This window comes from Phycomyces blakesleeanus (genome assembly GCF_001638985.1).
Source record: "Phycomyces blakesleeanus NRRL 1555(-) unplaced genomic scaffold PHYBLscaffold_25, whole genome shotgun sequence".
NCBI classification, from domain to species: domain Eukaryota; kingdom Fungi; phylum Mucoromycota; class Mucoromycetes; order Mucorales; family Phycomycetaceae; genus Phycomyces; species Phycomyces blakesleeanus.
The window spans coordinates 509,041-535,824 of NW_017265158.1; the positions used below are offsets into that span (position 1 = coordinate 509,041).

General features: G+C 34.9%; 7 protein-coding genes across 7 annotated transcripts; 5 read left to right on the top strand and 2 right to left on the bottom strand.

The window, feature by feature from the left end:
* Positions 1 to 827: 827 nt before the first annotated feature.
* PHYBLDRAFT_156375 (hypothetical protein) lies at positions 828 to 2,385 on the top strand (the record flags this gene model as incomplete). Its single annotated transcript, XM_018433484.1, has 4 exons — positions 828 to 1,083; positions 1,172 to 1,304; positions 1,373 to 2,013; positions 2,096 to 2,385. The coding sequence occupies 4 exons, from the start codon at positions 828 to 830 to the stop codon at positions 2,383 to 2,385; spliced, it is 1,320 nt and encodes a 439-aa protein (XP_018286441.1).
* Positions 2,386 to 2,762: 377 nt separating this feature from the next.
* PHYBLDRAFT_127663 (hypothetical protein) lies at positions 2,763 to 5,834 on the top strand. The gene is made up of 10 exons (XM_018429181.1): positions 2,763 to 3,025; positions 3,197 to 3,582; positions 3,734 to 3,878; positions 4,077 to 4,212; positions 4,283 to 4,408; positions 4,505 to 4,621; positions 4,696 to 4,844; positions 4,987 to 5,201; positions 5,305 to 5,449; positions 5,631 to 5,834. Exons 1-10 carry the CDS (start codon positions 2,901 to 2,903, stop codon positions 5,689 to 5,691), a joined length of 1,605 nt encoding a protein of 534 aa, XP_018286442.1. The 5' UTR covers positions 2,763 to 2,900; the 3' UTR covers positions 5,692 to 5,834.
* A 5,609-nt stretch (positions 5,835 to 11,443) lies between these two features.
* PHYBLDRAFT_68959 (hypothetical protein) lies at positions 11,444 to 12,267 on the top strand (the record flags this gene model as incomplete). Its single annotated transcript, XM_018442034.1, has 4 exons — positions 11,444 to 11,589; positions 11,684 to 11,791; positions 11,854 to 12,055; positions 12,124 to 12,267. 4 exons carry the CDS (start codon positions 11,444 to 11,446, stop codon positions 12,265 to 12,267), a joined length of 600 nt encoding a protein of 199 aa, XP_018286443.1.
* Positions 12,268 to 14,786: 2,519 nt separating this feature from the next.
* On the bottom strand, positions 14,787 to 16,058 carry PHYBLDRAFT_160165 (hypothetical protein). The gene is made up of 2 exons (XM_018434128.1): positions 15,345 to 16,058; positions 14,787 to 15,257 (listed from the first exon to the last, which is right to left on the bottom strand). Exons 1-2 carry the CDS (start codon positions 16,018 to 16,020, stop codon positions 15,151 to 15,153), a joined length of 783 nt encoding a protein of 260 aa, XP_018286444.1. The 5' UTR covers positions 16,021 to 16,058; the 3' UTR covers positions 14,787 to 15,150.
* An 83-nt stretch (positions 16,059 to 16,141) lies between these two features.
* Positions 16,142 to 20,351, bottom strand: PHYBLDRAFT_183250 (hypothetical protein; the record flags this gene model as incomplete). The annotated part of the gene is made up of 16 exons (XM_018438738.1): positions 16,142 to 16,266; positions 16,352 to 16,520; positions 16,594 to 16,655; positions 16,777 to 16,960; positions 17,052 to 17,311; positions 17,432 to 17,507; positions 17,568 to 17,649; positions 17,731 to 17,869; positions 17,953 to 18,126; positions 18,202 to 18,307; positions 18,385 to 18,545; positions 18,700 to 18,793; positions 18,892 to 19,001; positions 19,221 to 19,493; positions 19,899 to 20,174; positions 20,289 to 20,351. 16 exons carry the CDS (start codon positions 20,349 to 20,351, stop codon positions 16,258 to 16,260), a joined length of 2,238 nt encoding a protein of 745 aa, XP_018286445.1. The 3' UTR covers positions 16,142 to 16,257.
* A 1,236-nt stretch (positions 20,352 to 21,587) lies between these two features.
* PHYBLDRAFT_188737 (hypothetical protein) lies at positions 21,588 to 22,978 on the top strand (the record flags this gene model as incomplete). The annotated part of the gene is made up of 3 exons (XM_018439554.1): positions 21,588 to 21,653; positions 21,833 to 22,129; positions 22,263 to 22,978. The coding sequence occupies 3 exons, from the start codon at positions 21,588 to 21,590 to the stop codon at positions 22,821 to 22,823; spliced, it is 924 nt and encodes a 307-aa protein (XP_018286446.1). The 3' UTR covers positions 22,824 to 22,978.
* Positions 22,979 to 25,838: 2,860 nt separating this feature from the next.
* On the top strand, positions 25,839 to 26,264 carry PHYBLDRAFT_68964 (hypothetical protein; the record flags this gene model as incomplete). The annotated part of the gene is made up of 1 exon (XM_018442035.1): positions 25,839 to 26,264. The coding sequence occupies one exon, from the start codon at positions 25,839 to 25,841 to the stop codon at positions 26,262 to 26,264; it is 426 nt and encodes a 141-aa protein (XP_018286447.1).
* Positions 26,265 to 26,784: the final 520 nt, after the last annotated feature.

Genomic DNA, 26,784 nt, shown 5'->3' on the forward strand with positions numbered 1-26,784 from the left:
TATGGAGGTTATATGATTCGTTGTTCAATTGCTCAATCGATCTATAGAAATAGAGAGCGAGAAAGATATGACGACGGCCATCACTTCTTTTGGAAGGAATAAACAATACTATACTGAAAAAAAAACAGACAAGCATTTTTGCAGGCACTGAATACATTATATATATATAAACTATTCAAAGGCGTTAGTTTCAACGTAACTACACACTTACTATTACATGCCTTTAAATTCATGTTTTTGTTTGAAAAATTACTTTTAGTGTAACAAGGTAATATCATTTTTTAATAAAAGGCAAAATATTGTCTGTAATTTACCAAAGACACATCTAATATTATAATGAATTCCATAATTCCACAATCCCTGTTTGAATGTTTTATTTATATTTATAATTTTACCTATATAATTTACATCAATTTTTAGTGATATCTTAGCACTTGGGGAACTGGGGAAATGATATACTTTATAAGGTAAAAAAGAAAGAAGCAAGAAAGAATAAAGGTATTATGACTATTGAAAATCACACCACTTTAATTGGGAATTGACACCGAAAACCCAAAGGGAAAATATTGCATGTAAATGTAAGAAATACCAAAATACCAAAATATCAATAGTTGGTATTATATTAACTCCTATAACCCCCAATATTGGCTTCCAATACCCAACAAGATAAGCTTATTCTTTTTTTTTAATATGTCAAAACCAACAACCAAAAATAAATTTAAAAAAAAGGCATATATAAAAGATAAGTATATATAGTTATATCATTTAACTCACTTTACATTCAAACTATCTCATCACAACCCAGTACAATTCAATCTAATCCAATTATGACAGTCTTGGACGATGGTCTCACTCAGACAGAACGTCGGCAGCTTCCTGTGCCTGTAACTGATATGCCACCCTTATTCGATGAACCAACTACTTTAAAGAATTGGTACAAACACATCAACTGGGTGCACGTTATTTTGTTATCCAGCACTCCTGCACTTGGTATCTACGGTATTTTTACGACAAAACTCCAAACAGCAACTTTTGCCTGGTCGTGGATCTACTATTCCTTGTGCTGTCTTGGTATAACTGCAGGCAAGTTGTAGCTAACCTTTGAAATCAATGGTTCTTTTCTCTATTGTTCCTTTTATTGATTTCTTTCTTTGATTTACAAATCCTCTAGGTTACCATCGTCTTTGGTCTCATAAATCATACACCGCAAAACTTCCGATAAAAATATTACTCTGCTTGATGGGTAGTGGTGCTGTCGAAGGATCTATTCATTGGTGGTCAAGAGGTCATCGTGCTCACCACAGGTATGTATATATTAAGGAGTTGTAAACTAGCATCTGCTCATATCTCTCTTTCCTCTTTTCCAAAACAGATGGACTGATTCTGATAAGGATCCTTATGCTGCTACAAGAGGATTTTTCTTTTCTCATCTGGGATGGATGTTGGTCAATCGCCCTAATAGCCGAATTGGCTTCGCAGATACCGCAGATCTGAAGCAAGACTCCATCGTCCAGTTCCAGCACAAACACTATCCTTACATTGCTCTTCTTATGGGCTTCATATTCCCTACTCTGGTTGCTGGCCTCGGATGGGGCGATTTTCGTGGTGGATTCTTCTTTGCTGCCGTCACTCGTCTTGTGCTTGTTCATCACGCTACGTTTTGTGTAAATAGTTTGGCCCACTACATTGGCGATGTTCCTTATGACGACTTCCATACACCAAAGAATTCGTGGATCACTGCACTTGTGACGATGGGCGAAGGGTACCACAACTTCCATCACCAGTTTCCTCAAGACTATCGTAATGCCATACTGTTCTACCAATATGATCCTACAAAATGGGCTATTGTGGCTCTCTGGTTCTTTGGCTTGGTGACCGATCTTAAGTCATTCCCTGCTAATGAAATTGAAAAAGGAAGGCTTCAGATGATCGAAAAGAAGACTGCCGAAGCAAAGGCTAAACTATCTTTTGGAACACCTTTAGAAGACTTACATGTGTACACCATGTCAGAATGTAAGTTTGTTCGTTCTTCTCTCACTCTCTGTGTATATAATCATTCTGAACTGATTTATTATTATTACATTATCATAAATAGACAAAGATTATGTCAACAAGGAAAACAAAGATTGGATACTTCTGGATGGTATTGTGTACGATATTGAGAACTTTGATCATCCAGGAGGACGCAAATATCTTCAAGCTAGTGTTGGAAAAGACATGACGGTATCCTTCAACGGTGGAATTTACAACCATTCAAATGGTGCCCGAAATCTCTTGTCACGGATGCGAGTCGGTGTTATCAAAGAACAAATGCACCTCTTGTTGGCCAATACAAGCCCATCTCAGGCGTATGACGCTTCTCTTGAACCCAATAAGAGAGAGTAATAGACAAGGACAAACGCATACTTTCACACACACGCATACATATATTCTTTGCAATCATTCATATCTTTTCATATTTTCTTTATATAATAAATCAAGTATATATATCAAGAATTTTTATTTCTTGAGTAAAAATAAGAAGGACACTTATAACGTATGCAATCATAAAATAGTAATACACGTATTTATAAACAAATGGATGGAAACAGACAAAGATCTAATGTATATATATATATAGGAAAGGGATAGTGAGAGAAAGAAGGCTTACGTGACTGTGCTGGTCTACTGATGTAGTACGTCTCTCCGACCTAAAGCCATTTTATTTCTTGCATAGGGAAAATAACCACTACTTTCCTCTTATTATTTTCTCTTCTTCTTCCTTGTACTTCCTCATCGTCCTTTAAGTTACTCAATATTTTTTGACGGAAAGAAAGAAAGAAAGTTACCATTTTTTTAAAAAGAAAAATCACTTCTTTTTTCCCCTCATCTTTTAATAATAAAAGAGTACCTCAAATACCATGCAAATCACCAAACATACTGCAAGTAATAGTCAATCTTCTCAACCCGAATCACGTTTAGGGAATGTGAATAAGGATGAGTTGGTGAGACTTGTTCTACAAACATTGCAAGACCTAGACTATCAGTAAGATTAAACTGATTTTTTTTTGCCAACAATGATGCTCAAAGATTTGATATTTATAACGTATATATATATACAATTGCACATTTCTTTTGCACAATGCCACGCACACACACACACACACACACACACACACACACATATATATATATATATACGCGCACATACACACAGTGGACCTGCAATGATGCTTGAGAAGGAGTCTGGTGTTACTTTGGAATCTGACAATGTTACTTCGTTTCGTCAAGCTATCCTGACGGGAGATTGGACAGCTGCAGAAGCGTTACTGCCAACCATGGCACTATCTAAAACTGAAGACCTTTCACAAGCTATATTTCTTATCCGAGAGCAAAGATTTCTAGAGCTCTTGGAAGATAGAAAGACACTAAATGCACTCTACAGCCTCCGGACTGAGCTGACACCTCTAGGCTTAAATGTCGATCGTATTCATGAACTTTCAAGTCTGATTCTTTGTTCAACAGCAGAAGATGTAAAGGCACAGGCACGATGGGATGGGGCAGGAGGAAAATCAAGAGAACTATTATTGGTTGAGTTACAACGTAAGTGTGTGCGTGCGTGCGTGTTTTTTTTTTTAAAAAAAAAAAGCCGAAAAGATATCTTTACTATAGGATAAATATTAAATGTACATATATCTCTGTACGTGTGTGTATGTGTGTATGTGCATGTGCTTGTATATGTATGCTTTTGTAGGCTACATTCTTCCTTCTTCGATGATCCCAAAAGAGCGTATGTTGACACTTATTGATCAGGCCTTTCAATGGCAGCGGAGAGGATGTCTTTATCACAATGTTGCGGAATCTGATTATTCCCTCTTCGAAGATCATGCGTGTGACAAGTAAGTAAAACATAAAGGACTATTGGGAAATAAAATAAAATAGAATAGAATAAATGTATACGTATAAATATACATATGCTTGCGAGTATTGGTGTATCTATATTCAGATTCATGGGTTTATATAACATAATATAACAAAGCAAAAGTATCTAAGAATGTGGTGAATATACGTACATGTATATGTAAATATAAATACAGAGATCGTTTCCCTAAATCCACCATTCGCGTTCTCGAAGGACATGCAGATCAAGTATGGCATATTGCGTTTTCTCATAATGGAAAATATTTGGCATCAGTTTCTAAGGACAAAACCTGTACTATTTGGGATATAAGCGTAAGAAATCAAGATACTTATACGCACATAATGTTTAAAAAGAATCCAAAACCGTGTTTTAATAATGTAGACATTTGAAGTAATTCAAGTACTAAGCGGGCAACCTGACAGCAGCTCTTATTGTGAATGGTCTCCGGATGATAAAAGACTTTTGATTTGTGGATGTGATCATGCAATGAGGCTGTGGGATCCAATGGTAAATAATACAAACAAAATTACTCTATTACTACTACTTCCATTATTAATATTAATATTATTAATTTATTGGTAAAAAAAAATATGGACCGTGTAGACTGGTGACCTCATCCAGAACTTCCTTGAACACGAAGAACAGGTTACAAGCTGTGCATGGTTACCTGATGGAAAACATGTACTTTCTGCTGGTTGTGACAAAAAGATATGTTTGTGGGTAAGCTTACGGTCATTAATATTTAATAAGTATATATATCAGAATACGAGGGAGTTAACAGAAATGTATTATAGAACCTTGATGGTACACTTGTGAATACATGGATAGTAGAACGTGTATTGGATATGAAATTATCCGCAGATGGGCGTCGGCTTGTAATTGCTAGTTATGAAAATAACATTTCGGTTTATAATTTTGACTACCCCAATCTTTCTCCGTTCAGGTAGATCTCTATGATTATGGCTATGATTAGTAGTATTTTGTTTGAGTTCTACACTTTTGAGAATATATATATATATATGGATATACATGTGTGTGTTTGTGTGTGCTCATCTATTCTATCTTATGTATTTAAATTTATCTAGTAAAATAAAGGAAAGCGGTGGAATCACATCCTTGACACTGACCAAGGATTCCCGATTTGCATTAGTTAATATCAAGGAGCTCCAAGAGATTCACTTGTGGAATCTGGAAGACCAAACCTTGAAACACAAATACGCCGGCCACAAGCAAGGAGAATATGTTATTCGGTCTACATTTGGTGGCCCTGACGATTCATTTGTACTGAGTGGAAGCGAAGGTAAATCCGGATATTTGAAGTCTAAATGATACATAGTTTCTTCCCTTTTTTTATGTTTTATTAACTAACAAAATGAATAAATAAATGGAAACGAAACCTTTAGATAATTGCGTTTATGTCTGGAGCAGAGAGCACCAGGAATTATTAGAGGTCCTTTGTGGACACACAGATACTGTGAACTGTGTATCTTGGTATTCACACACACATACAATGTTCGCGACCGGAAGCGACGATGGAACTATTCGAATGCAAGTATACATATCTTTTTTTTTGAATATATATATATATATATATATATATACAATAGTAACTACATTATTTATCTCTCTCGCTGCTATTAATCCAAATCAAATATACTAATATTCTTCCTTTGTATATACAACCTAATATGTCTATGTCTATAATTATGGTTCTGGTTGTGGTTATCAGTTGGGGAATCAAACCTCAATTATCCAATTGCCCAGATGACAAGGGCAAGGTTCGAGCATAATACAAAATGAAATGAACAATGTATACATATATACAAATCAATGAAGACCCACATATACAGACAAGACATTTTAGTCAAAGAGAAAGATATTAAGGATATTAAGTAATTACAAATCATAATAAAAGAGTTATTATTTCCTTCTTTTTGCTTTGTGTGCTGTCCCTACGTCTGTCACTTTTGCTACTATTACTGTAGCTACTATTAACATCGTGCGCATATAGACAGGCGCATAATATGATCTTACTTCTTTTCATTATTTTTCTAAATAACTAAAAAAAAAAGTATACTAAAATTGACAATCACAATGCTATCTTATTAATACCTAATCTTAGTCATTTACAGAATTCAACATCATGACATTATAATAATGATGGTCATCCCATAATTAAATCTTGCATTCAAAAAAAAATTTAACTTGTAAAAACAAGCAAAGATTCCTCATTAGACATTAAATAAACTCTCACATTATCTTTTAAATATGTTTATATGTATATATCAAAAAAAAATTATTGTCTAATCACGCCACCGTATTTCTTGTTGCTTTTTATAATGAATATATATATATATATAAATCAAACAGATATTGTGAATGTATAACATATATATATATATATGGTATAACTTGTATAAAAGGCGGAAGATCAAAAAGTTTCATGTAAAGCGTTTTGGAACTCTTTCCCCCTTACTCCAAAAAAAGGCAAAATAAAATAAAATAAAATAAAATAAAATAAAAAAATAAAGTAAAAGTAAAATAAAATAAAATATATAATATAATATAATATAATAATTCTATTTTATATTTATATATCAAAAGTAGCAAGCCTCTTTATTATTTCATTCATTTTCATCTCTCAGGAAACTCGAACGCCTAATTGATCATGGCCGAGACAAACCAACCGAGCCAACAAACTAAAACCGAACCTTCATTGGTTGACCACGAAGACGAACACGAAGGAACAAACCATGACAGTAATAGTACTAGTGACCATCTAGAAAGTCATGATGAAACAGATAATTACCCAGGCAACAATGACGAGGAACAAGAAGGAGAAGACACTGAAACAGAAACAGAAGCAGATACTGAAATAAATACAGAGACCGAAGAATACGGCGAAGACGAAGACGAAGACGACGAAGACGAGGACGATGAAGACGAAGACGAAGACGACGAAGATGAAATAGGAGAAGAACCGAAGCTACGCTACCGTCGCGTTGGTGCTGGTGTACGAGACCTCCTTGGAAAGGATGCCGCTTCTACATTACGAGTGTCAGACAAATTTGTGGTGAGATGGACTTTAAGGAAAACCCTTTCTTTTTTTAAAAAAAAAACAACGAAAGAAAGAAAGAAATATATTTATTATACGTGCTCAGCAAGAATGAATTAAAGATGTCGAGCAACTAAACAAAACAAATAATAATTTATTATTATTGTTGCTGTTACTATTAACTCAAGGCTCTTGGTACTCACTGGGGCTGTGTCCACATCCTTGACTTTGAGGGTAACGTAATCAAGAGCTTCCGAAATCACTCTGCTACTGTCAATGATATCTCGATTGACAGTTCGGACGAATATGTTGCAAGTGCCTCTGATGATGGTAAATTGAAAGAAGAACACGTACATACATACATACATACATACATATATGTATTTTGCTATCTATCTATCTTTCGCTATATCAATATCAATATCAATATATGTGTATGTGTATATTTGGGTACTTGAATATTTCTTTTAGGAAAGGTGTACATATATGCCCTCTATACTCCCGAAATACAACACTTCAACTATAGACGTCCTGTAAAAGCAGTAGCATTGGATCCTGGCTATGCTCACAAATCAACTCGTCAATTTGTGTCAGGTGGTATGGCTGAACAACTAATCATGAATGAAAAGGGGTGGTTGGGTCACAAAGACAGTGTATTGCACGCCAATGAAGGTCCTGTCTACTCTATTCAATGGAGAGGGAGCTTTATTGCTTGGGCTAATGATACCGGTGTCAAGATGTACGACACAAACACACATCTTCGAATCACCTATATTGACAGACCAGCAGGGAGTCCGAGAGCCGATCTTTACAAGTGTCGAATGTGTTGGAAAGATGACTCTACTCTATTGATTGCATGGGCTGACACTGTCAAGATTGCTGCTATAAGGGTAATATATATATATATATATATATTTCTTTTCTGTATCTATAAAGTATTTGTACCAATTATTATAATTACTTGCTCTATGTAAAATGATAATCATAATAATAGTAATAATAAGCATGTGTGCTTTTTCTCTTTTCTTTTTTTCTTTCTGGTTTCTGTAGGAAAAACCAAAGCAATCTCAAGTACAAGGCCAACCAACACACTATGTCGAAATTATATCCATGTTTCAAACAGACTACATTATCTGTGGTATCGCACCTTTTGACGACACTCTCTTGTTGCTAGCCTACATTATCGACGATGACATTGCTTCTATTAACGCAGATACCCAAGATCCAGAGTCTCAAAGAAAAAGGCTAGCTGCCCGCCCAGAATTGCACATAATCAACGAAGACAACGAAGAAATATCGGCAGATGTCCTGGCTTTGCAAGGATACGAGCATTACCAGGCAAATGACTATGTTCTCGAATTCTTGAGAGGAGAGGATATGTTTTATGTGACTGGACCCAAGGATCTAATTGCTGCCCGGCCTAGAGATCAAGATGATCATATTGAGTGGCTCTTGGACCATGAGCGCTACGGAGAGGCACTTGAGGCAGCGAGAGAAGCTATGGCCTTGGGTGGAAGCAAGCGCTTCAATGTGGATGATATTGGACATACTTACTTGAATCAGCTTGTGATTGAGAATCGATTTGACCAGGCTGCAAAAGAATGCAAGGGTATTCTTCGAAGCGATCGTGGCTTATGGGAAGACTGGGTGTTTAGGTTTATTGAGCTGGGAGAATTAAAGGTAAGAATATATATACATATAAAAAAATATCGAGATTGTTATCTTTGTCTTTCATTACTTTTATTTCTACTGCTACTGCTACTGCTACTGCTACTGTTATTACGATTACTATTACTATTATTATTTTATTATTTATTTATTATTATTACCATTATCACTATTATAAAAAAAAACTTGGATTATGTATCTATTTGCATGTGGATATATGTGTGTGTGTCTGTATATGTATATGAATATGTATATGTATATATAAATTCCTACTATTGTTATTGTTAATATTGTAGGCAATTGCACCTTTTATACCCATGAAAGATCCTCAGCTTAGTAGTACACTCTATGAAATCGTACTTGCTTATTTCTTAAAGAGTGATCCAGAGGCAAGTATAAAACAATATTATAGAATATTACATATGATAATTAATCTCAAAGAAACCAAATGATAATGATAATGATAATGATAAGTATAGGCTCTTTTAAAAACTCTTCACAAATGGCCTCGATCTCTTTACAATATCTCCAATGTTATTGTTGCTGTAGAAGACTATATGCCAAAAGACAAGAATAATGAGATTCTTTTGGAGTGTCTTGCCGATTTGTAAGTTAATATCAACCATAGAAAAATTCTAATAGTATTAACATTAGTATGCTATGTTCTATATATATATATATATATAATTCTGTAGATATACTTATAACAATCAGCCAGACAAAGCCATTGAATACAACCTTCGACTGCGACGACCAAATGCATTCGAATTAATACAGGAGTATAATATGTTTGATGCTGTCAAAGACAAGGCTGTACTGTTGATGGAATTCGACCAACATTTGATAAAGAAGGAAGAAGCTCAGACAAAACTCGATCCAAATACCACAATGGGACTACCAAAGAAAACTAGCCAGATGCCTGCTGTACAATTATTGGTGAAAAACACAGAAGCAATTCAGGTAAACTAACCTTTATATATAAGCATAGATTCTTTCCATTGTACTTAATATTCTGTATGTGTGTGTGTGTAGCCAAGAAATGTTGTGAAGCAACTGTGGAATTCTAGAAAGTTTCTTCATGTTTATTTGGATGCTCTCTTTGATCGAGACCGTCACCTAGGTTATGAATTCCATGACTTGCAGGCAAGAAAAGTGTCTTTGTATATTTCGGAATTTAATACTGGTAATGTAAAGAAGGATAACACTTGGATGTCTATTTTTCTCTGTGTGTTCTTAGGTTGAGTTGTATGCAGAGTATGACTACCCTAAATTACTAGACTTTCTTCGAGCAAGTCATTACATCTCTCTTGAAAAGGTAAAAGCAAATACCTATATATGATATATAAAAGGAACGATCCAAACAGCTCACTTTTTAACCCTCTTCCCAAATTTTCGACTTTTGTAGGCTTACAAAGTTTGTGAAGAAAAAGACTTGGTTCCTGAAATGGTCTTTATACTCGGACGTATGGGTAACAACAAAAAGGCTTTGATGTTGATTATTGAACGATTGAGTGATGTTCAAAGGGTTAGTATTATCAACAAGCACATAAAGAGAAGCTTAATATAACTATCATCTATCTATCTCGTTCTTTTAGGCCATTGATTTTGCAAAAGAACAAAAGGATGATGATCTTTGGGAAGATCTCTTGACATATTCTATGGACAAACCATGTAAGCTGTGCAAATACTTTTACCTTGTTTATTGTATATGCCAGATTGTCAAATTTGCTTCTAATTTTGCGTTCTCTTTTAGTATTTATTCGAGGATTGTTGGAGAATGTTGGTACAGACATTGAACCACTGCGTCTCATCAAACGGATCCCAGATGAGCTCGAGATTCCAGGATTAAAGGAATCACTGCTAAAGATTCTTCAAGATTACAACCTACAGGTATGTATATATATATATAATCATCTAACTCTATATGTGTTAATTTGTCTTTTCTATATTAGATGTCTTTGCACCAAGGATGTGAAAAGATTTTGGTCAGTGATAGCGTGTTTTTGGCTGACAGAATGTACAAGACTCAAAAACGCGGAATAAAATGTGATCGTAAAGTATCGATTTTCTTTCTGGAGCTTAAGTCAAGTGCTCTACTGCTATTTACTAAAAGAGAAACATCATTTTCTTTTTGTAGCCGAAGATATGCTTTGTAACCTGTGCGAAGAGACTGTGTTTGATGACGGTAGTATGGATGAGTTCCCCAATACAATTGTATTTTTCTGCCGGCATGCATACCATGAAAAGTGCTTGTTGGATAAAAATGATCCTGAAATCAAGGCTTCGATTCAGTCTGGGTCGTTGACTAGTAAGATCAACCATGCTGCTCTACTCAAGACTACTCGAAATATTGGGTGCCCGATTTGCCGAGAACAAGCAGCAGGTGGAAATGCTTTTGTGAACCGAATGAAGTCTCATCGCCAAGGGGCTGCTCAACGAAAAGGATCTACTTCATCACGTCCTGAAAGTGTAAGAAGTCTGGGCGTAGTTCACTAGACATCCCTCTCTCACTTTAAAGTCTTTCTTTTTCTTTATTTTTTTTCTCTCTTTTTACACTATGAATATATACATTTGTGCGTGTGTGTGTTTTTGTTGGTGGTGGCCAAATGAGGCAATACGATAACATTTTTGAATTGAATGTTTACTTTGGATTCCAATCTTGGAATAACGTAATGTATATATATATATATATGAGATAGACTATTATTTAATATATATGTGCTTGCATGCATATACGCATATATAGACATCTTCTTCTTTGTTAACTACCATAATTTTAGCCGCAACTACAACTACAACCATAATCATAACCGTAATAAATGCTATCCCGAACAAAGGTGGAAAACATCCTCAGTCTTGGACTTAATGGGATGAATATCTGCCTGTACCTCTTGGTTATCGCTTCAACCATCGTAAAGTGTTTAAATGCGAACTTTTCACAGATTGTAATGGGTATCTATGGAATGTAAGCCGACCGTTTGCTCTTTATTGCTGTAACACTACTTTCTGTCCATAATTCACGCTTATATATACATATATTCATATATCAATGGCTATAGAATAATCGCAGCTCTCTTGGTTGTGAATGAATTTCATCAGTCCAATATCTCCATCGACTATTTTCCATTTATCTGTTTGTACCGTGGTCGTGGAATGGTCCTGATATTGTAAGTCGCAGTAAAATACTACAGATCTCTTAAAACAAATAAACAAATGTTTATTTGTGTAGTTTTGGGTGCCTTGTTTTGGATGTAGCTGTAGTGAATATTATTGCTGGTACTCTTAATCTGGCATTTGGATTCTTGTACATCATCATGTCATACATTCCGTCATATCCTCCACTTCGACCTATTGGAATCAACTGGCAGAACTGGAAAGACTTTTCAGCTGAAGGCCTTGATCTGATGGGTCCTAAACATATGGAAATAGAGGTTAGTCGTATTTTTATTATTGCCTATAATAAATCCCGTTCCATTAAAGTGTCTTATTGCTATTGTAGAGCAATGTAGCTATGAGGCTAAAGTCTCCTCCGCCGTTTTCGCAGCACATCTATCCATATGAAACGGACATCGGTGATATTAGAACAAGTCACCTCCACAAAGAGCACCGAGCCACAGTTCATCCAGCAGGGCATTCCAAATAATAATAAGAATATCATTATTATTATTACTAGCAGCAGTAATAGTAGTAGTAATACCAAGTCATATTTCGAGCCTTTCTGAACTTTGCTTCTGCGTCTGTATCTGGGAAAAAAAACTTAATTTTAGCTGATGTATATCAATGGATCCCAACTCCCCGTCTCCCCGTCTCCCCACGTGTAATATAGTGTACACAATTAATTTTCCTAAAAAGGTATTTTACCATGTATATTCTTGCTTGTATTCTCTTTTTATTTCCCTCTTATTCCTCCTCTTCTCGTTATTCTCCTTATGAAGACATTCCTGTCTCTATCTCTTTATATTCGTACACAAAATGGTCATAATAGCTGTTAATAAATAAACTATTGTACTACTGTATTGTCTCTATATCCTTATTATATTAATATATGAGTGAGTGTATACAGGCGGTTTGTTTTCTGACAAAGGCGGTCCCATTAAGGACGGCGATCTCAGAGATAGGAGAGGTTCTGGTTGTGATGGCGAGGATGTTAATTTAGGAGAGGCATTAGATAAAAAGGCGGTGTGTGACTATCGTCATGGATAGCCCTGAGAACCTCAGAAATATTATGTATTTTTTGCATTGTTCAAAACTAATGACATTTCTACCATTAATAACAATAAGTGCATTGAGTTGGATTAGATTATCTAGAAGCTCTTGGAATATCAAATTCATATGAGTGCTTCTGTACATAAGTTATATACGCCACATAAATAATACAATAAAAGTACTGTTAGAATATGACATTTGGCTTCTCATTTTATTATAAATCTTAATTTTTGAAGATAACCTCTTTATAAGATTTACTTTAATTGACCCATTGAGGAGCCTTTTTTTTTATAATATACATGAAATACTATTTTAAAGGCTACTTGTATTGATAATATACGAGGGGAGAGAAGGATCATAATTACAAGGTGTTCTTATGAAATACATCTTTCAATGATAATGGAGACTTGTGACGTTCAAACAATTTTTAACTTTTCCCTTGGCTATAACATCCGTTCTACGAAAATTCTTCTGGTTCTTCCCGTAACTTAATTACGCCATAACTGTCTGCGTCTATTACTTGTTCAATGGGTGTGATTATCCCATCTTCATCCTCTTTACTCATTTTGGCTTTCTTATTGGTATAATCGAAACCGTATTCAGCATATCGCTTGATTTTTTTTATGAATTGTGTCATTGTCTCTGTTCTTTTCAAGTTCTTTTGCCCATTTCGTTTTTTTTTAAATTAATTGTGTTTTTTTTATTACATCTATTATATGGTTGTAATTTTGATCGTACTTTGTTGTATATGACTCAATTTTTTTATAGAGATTTGGTATATACGCCTTAACTCAGGATCTTCACCTTTTTTTCAAGACCAAATAAACTTTTATTCTGTTTGCAAAAGAAGTATGTCAATGCAACTACTGGCATGCCATTTCCTGGTGGGAGACGACATTTTTATTCAACCAGGCAACAAATCGTGACCTTTTTGCCGTCATGGAATAATAATATCTGGTCCCTAAGAATATACTTTTATTAAAATCATTAATACAAAACTGGGATACAGAATACTCGTATCAAGATCTTCTTTTTATACATAAAAAAAAAGCAAAAAATTGTTTATGAGGATTACTTACCAGTTGGTACTGCCAGACTCTGGGAATATTTAGGTGGGGAAAAGAGAAAGACATGATACGCGTAAGGATAATAAATAGTAGAATATCCAACAAGATTGCGAGACACTCTAATGACAACAACTCATACTGTTCTGCATAAGCAGCTATTGATATGGTGCGCTTGTAACTAATTATTACTTTTTTATTGTCAAGTCTAAATCCAGGGCTACTAATTGAATATACAGGATTTGTTTTTTTGTATGAGACAAACTTTTATTATTAAGTTGCCCAAATACAAACTGTGGCACTTAAAATAATGACAGTTTGGTGCCTTGGGAGAGATAGATTAACACAAAGTAGTAAAGCTAATGTGTACAATAAATATAATGCGTTTTTTCAGGACACATCATTTTGCCCTGAAGGATTAGAGAAAGGTACCGGCCCAGACAGATAGACACAATTAATCAGTCTGGTTAGATAGAAACGTGGTACCCCATCAGGAAACGTCGTTCCCGTAAGATTGTTCCATGAGGATAGGACCTTTGACAGATTCTGTTATGGAGTATTTTTCTTATACCCACGAGAAACAATTGGACTCCGGCTTTTTTCTATTTTCAAGAGTCAAACCCCCCTCCTTTGGCGGAAATGACAGCACCAATAAGCTGCTCTGTTTACTTTGTAGAGAAACTGTTCTTTAGCAAAGTAAATGGACAAGATGATCAGTTTTATTATTTCTGACAACGTATTTTTGTCTTTGAAAAAAAAAAACGTGGTGTTTCAATTAATAGCAAAGGAAGAAAAATATAGTATGAATTTCTTTTTCGTTGTTTTTCTAACACATTTTAAAGCCCAATTTTTTATAGGAATCGTAATTGTAATCGGAAGACATTAAAGATTTGTGCAATCAGAAATTATTTAATTATTTATTATTAACAGTTTCATAGTAGTGGTAGTAGTAGTATTATTATTTTTAAAAATAGATGTGGGGTATGAAATAGAAAGGATGAATTTGTGTGTGAAGTGCAATGTGTGGTATGAAGAAATAATGTGTCTTGAGATTATTGATGTAAGAAAAGAAAAGAAAAGAAAAACAAGTATCAATATGCGATGTGGTGTAGTGTAGTGTAGTGTAGTGTAGTGTAGTGTATATTGGATAGGGACAGTTTTGTAGATACAACTATCCAATATATCACGTTTTTCTTCTTCTTCTTCTTCTTCCTTTTCACTTTTGTCCTGTCTTGTCTATCTATATATCTATCTATCTATGCTGAGAGTTTATGCCACAGTTTGTAGCCAGAAAGTGAGCCACTACAAAGACCGGCCCATATTTGAACAGTGTTTCCAAACGATGGCTGCCAGATATCGCAAGCTGTTATTGGTTGATTAAAGGTATGTGAGTTAGATTTAATGACTTGTTTGACATAAAAGTATAAGTATAAATAAAAGTAAAACATACCACAAAATACACCATCTAGCATTAATTTGGCAAACGAGATCTTGGCCATGTGTATCTTCTGGTTATGTTGGGCTAATTCGTCTTGGCTGACTTGTTTGGACTGCATTTTGGCCAATGATTTAAGGCCTGATCTGGTGTCTGATAAGATTGCAGCAAACCAACAGTAGTAGGCTATGATTTCTGCTCTTTTGCCGATCTTTGAAGGCACAATACCCAGCTTGAACAGACAATAGAGATCGTCGGCTAGTTCTTGAACAATACCGTTCACAAGTTCGATGGTCTTCAGGGGGTTCTTTTTGGCATTTGTGGCCAAGAATTCTCTAATAGGACCAATTACATGACCCAGGCGGAGGATCTTTCGGGTGGTTGAGAATTGACTGGTGAGCGGGGACCAGCGCTTGGATTGCAGAAAATGATAATGAACGAGCATCTTTAGAAAATATTGAATGATTTTTATTGTCTTGTCACGTCCGTCGAGATCCTGAAGGATTGTCTGAACAACTGCTCCCAGGGGTTTTTCTTTTGTTGGCTTGTTTTCTGGCGCAGACAGGGCCATAAAAGACGGCGATCTTAAAGATAGGAGTGGCTGTGGTGGTGGTGAAGATGTTGGTGTAGGCAAGGCATCGATAGGATTGAATGTGTTTAGTTTGGTACTGGTACTGGTACTGGCAGGCATCTTTTATGTATAGATTTTCTTGTGAATATATAGAAAATAATAAAAAGGAAGAGAAAGAGAAAGATAAAGAGGATTTTTTGTGATAAAACGATAGTTGGTTGGTTTATTTATTATTATTTTTATATGTATATGTGTTTAATGATTATTTTTATTTTTATAATAAAAAAGGTTATCTTCCTTGTTTAATACCGCGGAACACCTCTTGTAGTTCCGCGGGGGATATTTAAAGACACATTTCTAATCAACCTACGCAAGGCACAAACATTAGCCAATCAGAATAACCGATGCAACACATCTTTCTATATTTATATAAATTTTCTCTCTTTCTGACCTTGACTGCTGAATAAATCCTTCGGACCATCACACACGCACTAAGGAACCCGAGTGCACCACTAGATACACCAACCAGAATACAGCCTAACAACATATGAACAGCATACACTAGTCCACCAACCACACTTGGATTACTAGTTAAGGTCAAGTAGTGCACAAGTCCATATCTACCAATAAAATATTAATATCCTCTTATTTTTCTTCACATATCATATATCAATAACACTATAGATCTTTTACCCTGCCATCCATAGTGAAGGTGCTGCACCAGAAGCAAAAGACATCCACCACCAATTGTAGTCCTAGAAACAAACAAACAAACAAACAGGCAAACGAATGATTAATTGATTAATTAAGGAACACGATTATCTCTTTATCTCTCTTTATCCCCTGCATTATTGTGCATCATATAATAGTATTTACTTCTGTGCATAGTTGGAAGAACACCAGAACAACAGTGATCTCAGTTACTGTGGTTGCATAGAGAGAAAATGTCCAGAAGGCTTCGTTCATTGAAAAGACGACATTCCCACTCCAAATAGAATTCAACCATTCATGATAGGTCATTGAGAGTACAACAAATGGCAATACTCCAGCCAATACAATACTACAAATTCAATAAAATAGAATAATATAATATAATAAGCATCTGTACAAATCCTACACACGCACACACATTTATGTATATCGGTATTTACCTGGCCATTGGTCGTTGATACCATTGTTTATGTGGTATGATGCGTGCAATTGATGAAGGTCTGACAGGGTGTTCAATTACTTTGGATCGGTGACCCACATATGCTCCCATTAGAGTCATTGGGGTCATAACCCCCCACCAAACCATGATCAGTATCACCCACCCACGCAACGGAATCGCAATTGATGAGAGTTGGGTCCATCCCATCATAGTCTGAAGCACAAGGCATACAACCACAAATCCAGGCACAATAAATGCTGTCTACATAATATTTGATTTTATTTGATTTTATTGAAATGAATTGAAATGAATTGAAATGAATTGAATTAGGTTTTTATATAATATATATGTACTTAATTAATTAAAGAAAATCACACTTACCAAACACCCATTCAATACCCAAGGCTTTCCTTTAAACATTCTATATATCTTTCCAGTAACAAAGCCAGCCAAAAGACTATCATTTTGTCTTAAAAAAACATTTCCCTTGATATTTACATTTTCTTTTATTTCTCACCATCCAGGCATTTGTCCAATCATAAATCGAAGAAGAAGTGCACCAGGTTGAGCAGGATGACAGGTACCCAACATAACACATCCTACAAAACATGTTCAATTTTTTTTTCGATATACACATACATTTTATATCCAAATCAACCAATCATAAAAATAATACTTACCGGCAGTAACAAAGGACGCGGTGATCAATTGGATACCTGAACCAACCAAGGGAGCCAACAGCCCAGCATAGATTGGCCGTCTGAATACATCTCTGTGGATCAGACGCCATCCAACATTGTCTTCAAAGTCTTCATGAAGCTGACAAATACAATACAGTACATATATTTGTTTATTAATATGTATATATATATATATATATACATTGATATATAGTCACAAACCTTGTATTCAACATCGTCAAAACTATCTTTGCTGGCTGTTTTTAATAGAATGACAGCAATGACACCCAATAATAATAAGGCCACGACTACACTATTGACTGTTGCAACAAGATTCTTTTTTGGAGGTGTTTCCAAAACATACTTGTCCCATCTTGATTGATCAGTCAAGGTAGTCTTGCGAGTAATTTAAAACAACCAAATGAATCAAGTAAGCGACTTTGTCAATAATAATAGTAATTGTATGCTTACCTGTTTCCATGTTACTGAATAGGTGTATCTAATTGATGATTTACGTTCGAGTACTTGTTGTTTTGGGTAGTCTACTGCTGGATGATTACAATCACCGTTTTGTACCCTATGTACCATACATATGTTTATTTAATATCCAGAATATTTATATAAATTAATAATTAAAAAAAAATTGAAACATACGAATCTGGGTAGACTTCAAAGCCTATGATCGATATACGACTATTATTAGCATAATCATCGTCGTTGTCTTTGTCTGTAACTTCGTTGTCATGGTTATCATTATCGTCTGTTGTGTATAAAACGTGGATTGCAACGTGGTTATTGATATATGTTTGGCCGTTCTATAAATAAAATAAGCAGAATTATTATAATTATTATAATTTACATGATATATTTATTTATATATTAAACTGCGTGCATTTGTACAACCATTTCTATTTGAGTCTCTTTTCGTTTGCTTCTTTATTTTTACTTTACTATAATTATAACATTTACCAGAACTTGTCCTAATGGAAATCCGACGCGATATGAACGCGTGCTGACCTTGTTGGTATAAGAAACCGTTGCTCCCGGTAAACCATCTAACCACCTTTAATTAACCACAGAATGAATGAAAGAAAAAAGATTAAAATAAGAACAAGGCTTTGATTCGCATTGAATCAAATTATACTTCTTGTTAGCATTTACCATTCGACTTGATAATCATTCTCGATAAATTGCTTTGCATTCATGGCGTCTTCTACTGACCATCCTTTGGAACAAACGGTCTGACACTGCATGTCTTGTCCAACTACAATCTAAACAAAGAAATAAATAAATTATCAATAATTACACTTTTCTTATAAAATAATAATAATAATAATAGTAATAATAAATGCGATCAAATATTTCTTAAATGACATACACACACACACACACATATATGTATAAAATAGATAACATAAATTCTGCAAATTCTAATTTTGACATTAAATCTGTAACTATCTTGTCTATCTATGGATTTTGCTTTGTTTTACATTTAGGTCACTTTGTACAGGGCGATCGCCTCGGAGATCTCTTTCCATGGCTAGCCAGGTAGAATCAAATAGAGCATTTCGACTGGGTATTGGGGGACAAAGGAATGAAGGGGATGAATAGGCGATGGGTAGATGAGTTCCGTAGGTGAAAAGTTTGTTGTAATATAGAGCAATGGGCTGGTCTTTTTGGTAAGTTGATGCACCTACAAATGAGATGAGGAAAAGGAGTGGAAAGAGACGAATTGCCATGGCAAAACGCAAATGATATTGATGCTGGAGAGAATGCAAAGAAGGAAGAAAGAAAGAAAGAAAGAGAGAAAGAAAGAAAGGTAAAGAATATCTATATCTATATCTATATCTATATCTATATATATATATATATCAATGTATCATCAATGTATCAATGTGTATATAAAAAAAACAGAACCAAAAGAAAATATTAAAATTCCTAAAAGCGGGTCTTTTTTTTTTTTTTTTTTGCTCAACTCGGATCGGGGTTTTAATATTCAATGTATGTGTGTGATTTTTATATATATACAATGCGGCTGGTAAATATTGTCCATTTTGAAAAAATAGGAAAGGGGATGAGCATGCCAGATTAGCTGGTCAGAGAGTAGAGTTAAGAAAAATTAAAATTAAAGATTATTGGGTGAGAAAAGTATCTAAAGTCTTCGTTACGAGATTCTGTAACATGACACTCGAAGCTCTCGCTGCTATCATACCGGCTAGGAAGGCACATTCTTTGGAAACAAAGTTCCAGTGAGCGCGCCAAATTGCATGCACAGTGACAACGACCAGTACAACTAGCAGATCAGACGTATCTGAACGCTTCAGAAAAATTGCGAAGGAGAATGCCGCTTGCCGATTGTACATTTCGTCCGGGTACATGTCAAGCCAGCATGATACTCCAAACTCAGGGTCTGGAAGGGCAAGAGAAGAAGAAGTGTGCAGGATCTTTTATTGAAGCAGAGCACAACAGGTAAGCAGTGGTGTGGGATGGTATGGCGCCACAACCTCGTACAACGAGAAACACTCAGGCTTAGTGTATTCACAAAAGGGGTCCTATACCGCCGAAATTATTGTTGTATCAAGGATGGAGTAATCACCCAGCTTAAGGATAAGTCGCCTCATTAATGAAGCAAAGAAAGTCAAACAGGCTTTCTTTCTGAGAGACTTAACAGACATTAAGTTTCATACTGATACCTGCAAATCCCTGAAATTCATTATTGAGGTACCAAGTGCACATGTTCCTCTTAGAAAAAGTGATGTTGGACTTGGATTTGGATGATTATATCCGGTTGTCATATCTACAGAGAAACCACTGTATTTTCATCTGAAAATCCAATTGCCAAAAAAGAAGAGTACCCTGTTATTAAGACGGACTTGTTTAAAGGTCTTATTTTTCAAGAGGTAAGAAAAAATGAAAAGAAAAGAAAACTATTCATCTTGTGGTGTAACATTTAGTGCCAATTTTTGCAGTGTTAATACGACAATCATCTCATAACAAACGGACGTTTATTTTTCTTTAAAACGGACAAAGTTTACCAGCCGCACTGTATATAAATTGTAATATTGAACAATTAAATATATATATGTGTGTATGTATGTATGTGGGCTAATAAATTCTTGGGGTTTATTAATCTTATCCAAGAAGTTGTAACATAAAGAAGCCCAAAAGAGAGAAAGAGTACAATAAAAACGGTGATGTCAGCCAGATTATTATTGGGTACTTTGAAGTTATACACAGGCACATAGGCACACAGGCACACACACACGCATATATATGTATATATATGTACTGTAAGCCTCCAAAAAAGAAGAAGAAGATGATGATGAAGAAGAAGAAGAAAATTAATAAATATATTATTTTATTTTATTTTATTTTTTGAATGGCTGATGGAATAAGGGTAGAATCTTGGCTTGGCTCTTTTCTTTTATTTTAAATCAACCAGCCCAGAAATTTTTTGTACTCACTTTGAGGCTGAGAAAGCAAGTACAATGAAGGCAATAAGACAATAGGCAATGGGCAATGGGCAATGGGCAATTGACTAGGTATTTTATTCACCAGTCAATTTAAGAATAGTCCTTAATATAAATAAATTAACAATAATAAATTAAAAAAAAATTGGGCTAAAGTTAGCCCTGTTACTCAAGACAGGCCATTCCAAGACCGTATTTTTGTTACCCATTTAATATTTTAGACGGACCTTTCTTTTTTTTTTTTGCTTTCTTTCTTATTTTCTTTCTTTTTTTGGATTGTTATTATTTTCACCTCTTCTTCTTCTTCTTCTTCCTACTCTATCTATTTCTATTTCTCGTTTTGCAAACCAACCAAAGACCATATAGCCTATTCTTGTTTAACTTACTATGGGACGTGTTGTACAAATCGATGTCCCCTTGTCCGTACCTGATAGTATGCCTCACTTGGCAACAGTACAAATAAGCCTTCACGCTGCTCAAGTCTTATTGTCTCTCTTGGCAGTCTGTATGATTGGTCCTGTCATAGGAATCCTTAACAAATTCAACGCAAGTTATTCTTCACAATACTTTACTCTTCTATTCACTATTCCAGCCCAAATAAGCATTATTAACCTATATATGAAAACCAACAGGGTGGAAGCGATCCAGCGCCCAACTGGTCCTTGTTCGTCTTCTTTGCCACCTTTGGAACTCCTATTTTTATCGTATTCTTCCCATGGGCCTATGAACGCAAGACAAAGTTCAAGAAATTGGCAAAGTTCTTTCTTAAACCACGCACAAACATCGTATTCGGCATCTTTGACACCGTTCTCTGGGCAACTGCAGGTATTGCCATGACCGTCTATTCAAACAAGGATTCGACCTGCAGCTTTGATTCCGAAAAAGAAGAATCTTTTGGAAGCTCATACACTGGCTCCTGGGCCACTCAGGTAAAAATAAAGAAATAGTTTCTGGTGATGATGATAGCAGTAGTTAGTATGGAAGGTATTATTCGAAATATATTCTAGATTAAACTAATATGTATCTTTATATTTAAAAATAAATAAATAAATAAATAAATAGTGTAATCTTGCTAAGGCAGGTGCTGCTTTCTCTTGGATGACATGTATCCTGTGGGCCATGTCGCTTGTGTGCTCGCTCATCGATTCTTTCCGAGAGAAGCAGGCAATGAGAAATAATAAAAAGGAACAGTCATTAAACAGACAATCGGCTGCTTTCCAGACAGACTACGAGGAGGACCACGTTGGAAGAAACTACAGACCAGTACAATCATTTGGAGGGGACCATTTTGACGGACAAGTCGTAAATACACAGCGGTCGCCCTTTGAGTCGCCCTATGATCCTCCGGCTGAGCAGAAACAAGAAGTCCCACAACCTCATCATGACTCGTACTACCGATCTTCTCCTATGGCTGCACAAGAACAACACGAATATTCCTATCAGGACTATCGTCATGAAGGAACAGGAGGAGGAGGAGGAGCACCAGCACAAAGACATATACCAGAAGCCACTGCTCCCTATTCCGACTACGAAGCTCAGCCTGGCCAATACCAGTCTCCAGCACCTCTTACTTTTAGTCCAATGCCCATGCCAGAATCTACTTTCCACACACCACGACAGTAATAAAAAAAATACTTAAGAATTATAATAATTCCCTTACTCCTCCTCTTGTAAATTTTCCCCTCTTCCTTCTTTCTTCTACCCTTTCAGTCTTATTTCCATATTATTTTCTTATAATATACAAATAAATATATCAAAATATACTAATTTTTATCCTTAAATTTGATAATAAAAAAAAGGAACTGTTGACATAAATATAAATACATTTATACTTATACTTGTATACTCACGCCATTTCCGGAAAGAAATTATACAGGCACATCAATTATTTGCACCCACGCACAAAGAATATATAACAAAATAAAGGATTTAAGCAAGATTTGGATTCTTTATTTTATTGTGTATTGTATATTGTATAGTATTTAGTAGCTATTTTAGCTATCTACGTTGTATAGTTGGCTTTTATTAACATTGTGGAAAATTTTGTGTCACTACAAATGTCTTGGCCACTACTACAACCACAACAATAACCACATTGAAAAGAGATAGTTGATAATCTCAGACAAAAGCCCAGTGGGTTCGCCAAAAAAGAAGAAGATGATTGGATTGTTGATACCACAACTGTAGCCTACTGTGGCTTTGATATATAGTGCTATTTTCTTTTTGTGAGTACTGTATGTATATATATTGAAGCATTGCCAGAAATTCTAGCCTGACATCTACTTGTACAATAAATTATTGAAATTAATCAGCAATGTACCTGTCGTTGTCACAAATCGGTCAAGTATCATCATCAATAAGGACTTATCATGTCAGGAACATGAATGAGCGGACGGGAAGTCGGCCCCAAAATGGGAATTTGATCTTTTTATTTAATTTTTTTTTACGAGAATTGGATTTATAAATTTTAATATTTTATTACCTTTTCTTTCTCTTTCTTTCTATCAAACTCTTTCATTATTATATATTTTCTAAGCACGATAGGATCTGACCTGTGCTCTGACAATGTCAAAGATATCCCGTCATTCGTAAGAAGAAGAAACAATATCTAATTACGGCTTATAGGATAAATTGGTAATAAATTAGTAAAGCCACAAATTTTGTCTACGCTACAAGCAAAATATATTAATTTACCCAGAATCTTGAGTCTGTTCTTCAAAAGAATATATATATAGCTCATTAGTAGCACCAGTAAATTCTTTTTCCACACAGTTATTTATTGAAGTATCTTTGCTTACAAAATGGCTTGTGCGTTAATAGCTAGAATATATATATATATATATATGTATGTGTGTAAGCAATTACCTTGTAGTGATTGTGCAACTTAATTTGGGTGTGTCTTCCAAGAACTGTTGTGTAATCTATTTCTGTAGATGGTGTAAATATGTATGATATAAATGGACATTTGTTGCTCTCATCTAATAGTAGTATTTAATTGAGGTATATTTGGTGTGGACATACTAAAAGTTCAAAAAAAGGGTAAAACAACTTCATCCTGAACTTAGTCAATCAGACTAATTTATGACTGTCCACACCTTTTTTTTAAAAAAAAGTCCAAAATTAGTTCAAAATACATATTAGATAAAATTGTGCATATAATCCCGTCTCTGTCATTAAGTGAGAACCTTTTATTGCGAGTTTTTCTAGACCTCTCATTATATGGCACATCCTCTCCATAAAAAAATGCTTCTCTTCTCAATCCTAGTGGCAATGAAAGAAAACTAGCTAATTAGAGTCGATTAAAAATTTTGCCCTTTTTTTGCCCTGTTTTTGCCCTTTTAGTCTGTCCACATTAACTGTATCACAATTTCGGTCCAATAATATCATTGTCTGAGTTTACAAATTGTTCGGACAACTGGACTGAGTACCCCCTATATTCAGCTTTTTTTTAACTCGTCTCTACGAAAAAAAACGGTTTTTTTGGCTGTTTTTTTTTTCTGTTTTCTGGCGGTTTGACAAGGCGGCTTTATAGCTGGTTTTTGCCTAATATCTACTTTGCCTATAACATTGATCTTTTCAAATATTCAGCTTATCTTTTTTGGATGATACCAAAATAAAATTAGTTGTATGTGAACAGGGGTTAATGTTCAGATTTCTTACTTGTAATCATCTAAACAATCTCTTTGTAGAAGCCAAAAAAAACTTTGTAAGTATGGAACTCCATAGAGAATAAAATGATGTGTCAGAATAACCTACTGTACCTATGTCTTTTTTTCTGTTTGCTTGGAGCCGTATTATTCTCTGTAACTGATACTACCGTGTAAACAATGTTTAAAATAGTCGGACAAAAGGAGTCTTCAAGTGATGCATATAATATCCTAAATACATAGTTCAACCTCAAAAAACAGCATAAGAAGAGGTAGACATAGCAATAGAAGCCGGCCAGTAGAAATAATATATCATCAGCAAGCACCTGTTAATAAAGGGCAATCATACGAGGTACTTACATTTGCCTTTGGGTTAATAATTAAAAAGTTTCAAGACCATGCGTATCATAGTAAAGATACCACAGTCAAGTGAGCATACGATTACGCTATATATATATACCAGTGAGCCGCAAATACTGTGAAGGTTTATTCTTGAGGCTATACAAAAATGAGGCTGCAAGTCTTTTGAAGTTTCATGGTTTTTCACTTACCTTAATTTCTCATATTTATTTATACCGGTTAGCCTGACAGCCACCAAAACGCCTAATAAATAAACAGAGAAAGAATATAGACAAAATAGATTTTACACTATCTAATTTACTAAAGCTATGGGAAATAAATCAATAATCGAGTTTTTAAGTTTACATATTTACATGTTTAAAATTCCTGATTATTAAAATACATATCATATGCACCCAAGAGCTAAGCCAAGGGTGGCTATTAGCTATTCTTATATACAAAAGAAACTCTTTTATCAATGGCTTGGAGAGAGAGCAAGAAATAAACAAACAAACAAAAGAAGACGAAGAAGAAGAAGAAAAATAATAACAGTAATATCCTCACTGCGGTGGAAACAAGTATATATACAGTATATCCTACTTGTTTAATTTATCTTCATTATTCTTCTCTACTTGTATTATCTTTAAAAGAAATGATGCTTTCTATTGTATTCGGTCTGGTTTTGTTTCTCATTTCTCTGGTATCTGCTGCTCCACCATCTTCAACCGTTCCTTCGGACAAACACGAAGCTAAAGAAGCAAATAAATGCCTGGAGCTTACCTACCCTTCCAATGGAACCGTTTGGGATACCTACGGCACTTATGATGTTACTTGGACTGTCACAGGAGAATGTCAAGATATAAATTACGTTTACCTTCTTCCAGTATCTCAAGACGAAGACGGAGAAGTTGTTTTTGGAGAGCTTTACCATATGGAGGAAGCACTTGACATTGACTCGGGTCACTTTCCTTTAAATCTTGACTCTCGCGAAGTCGAAGGAAACTACGTATTTGCCGTTGGTCCTAAAGTAGATGATTGGTCTGACTATTCAGATTTTGCTGTTATTAGTATCGCTTGAAAAGATTATGATTAGATATTTGAAATAAAATTTCTTGGGATTTTTTTTTACAAAAAGATAACGACTTGGTTGAAAAGATACTACTTTATTTTTGTACAAATTATCAGCATATTTACTAAAATCGCAAGCTACTTAAAGATAATTTAGACACTATTGATTTGCAATTTCAAATAAAAAATACAGTAATATTAGAAAAGTATAAAATCCAGAAAATCGGTCGAGTTATATCTCTGGATATCCAACCTAAAGTGGCCAAAACAAACTCAATTTTTATCCAATGAACATCAAGTAATATGCATTGGAACGCCTCCAACAAGAGCTTAGCACACACGCAGTTTATAGTATCACCGAAAATTGTAGATATTTATGATAGAAAATCTGATACTTATATGTCAAGAGGACAAATAAAAAATGTTGTGGATGCCTATTTTATAAAGTACTTTGCTTCTCAAGAGAACTTATCGTCTAAACGAGTTCTACGTCATTCTATATGATTGGCGCGGAGAGTCAACTATATGTA

What these genes read in the sequence shown, in the direction of transcription:
- PHYBLDRAFT_160165 (XM_018434128.1), bottom strand. Translation starts at nt 16,020, where the DNA reads ATGCCTGCCAGTACCAGTACCAGTACCAAACTAAACACATTCAATCCT. An exon ending in GCTAGATGGTGTATTTTGTG is followed by an intron (nt 15,258 to 15,344) that starts GTATGTTTTACT and finishes AACCAATAACAG; the next exon opens with CTTGCGATATCTGGCAGCCA.
- PHYBLDRAFT_127663 (XM_018429181.1), top strand. Translation starts at nt 2,901, where the DNA reads ATGCAAATCACCAAACATACTGCAAGTAATAGTCAATCTTCTCAACCC. An exon ending in GAAGATCATGCGTGTGACAA is followed by an intron (nt 3,879 to 4,076) that starts GTAAGTAAAACA and finishes ATATAAATACAG; the next exon opens with AGATCGTTTCCCTAAATCCA. An exon ending in TGAGGCTGTGGGATCCAATG is followed by an intron (nt 4,409 to 4,504) that starts GTAAATAATACA and finishes TGGACCGTGTAG; the next exon opens with ACTGGTGACCTCATCCAGAA.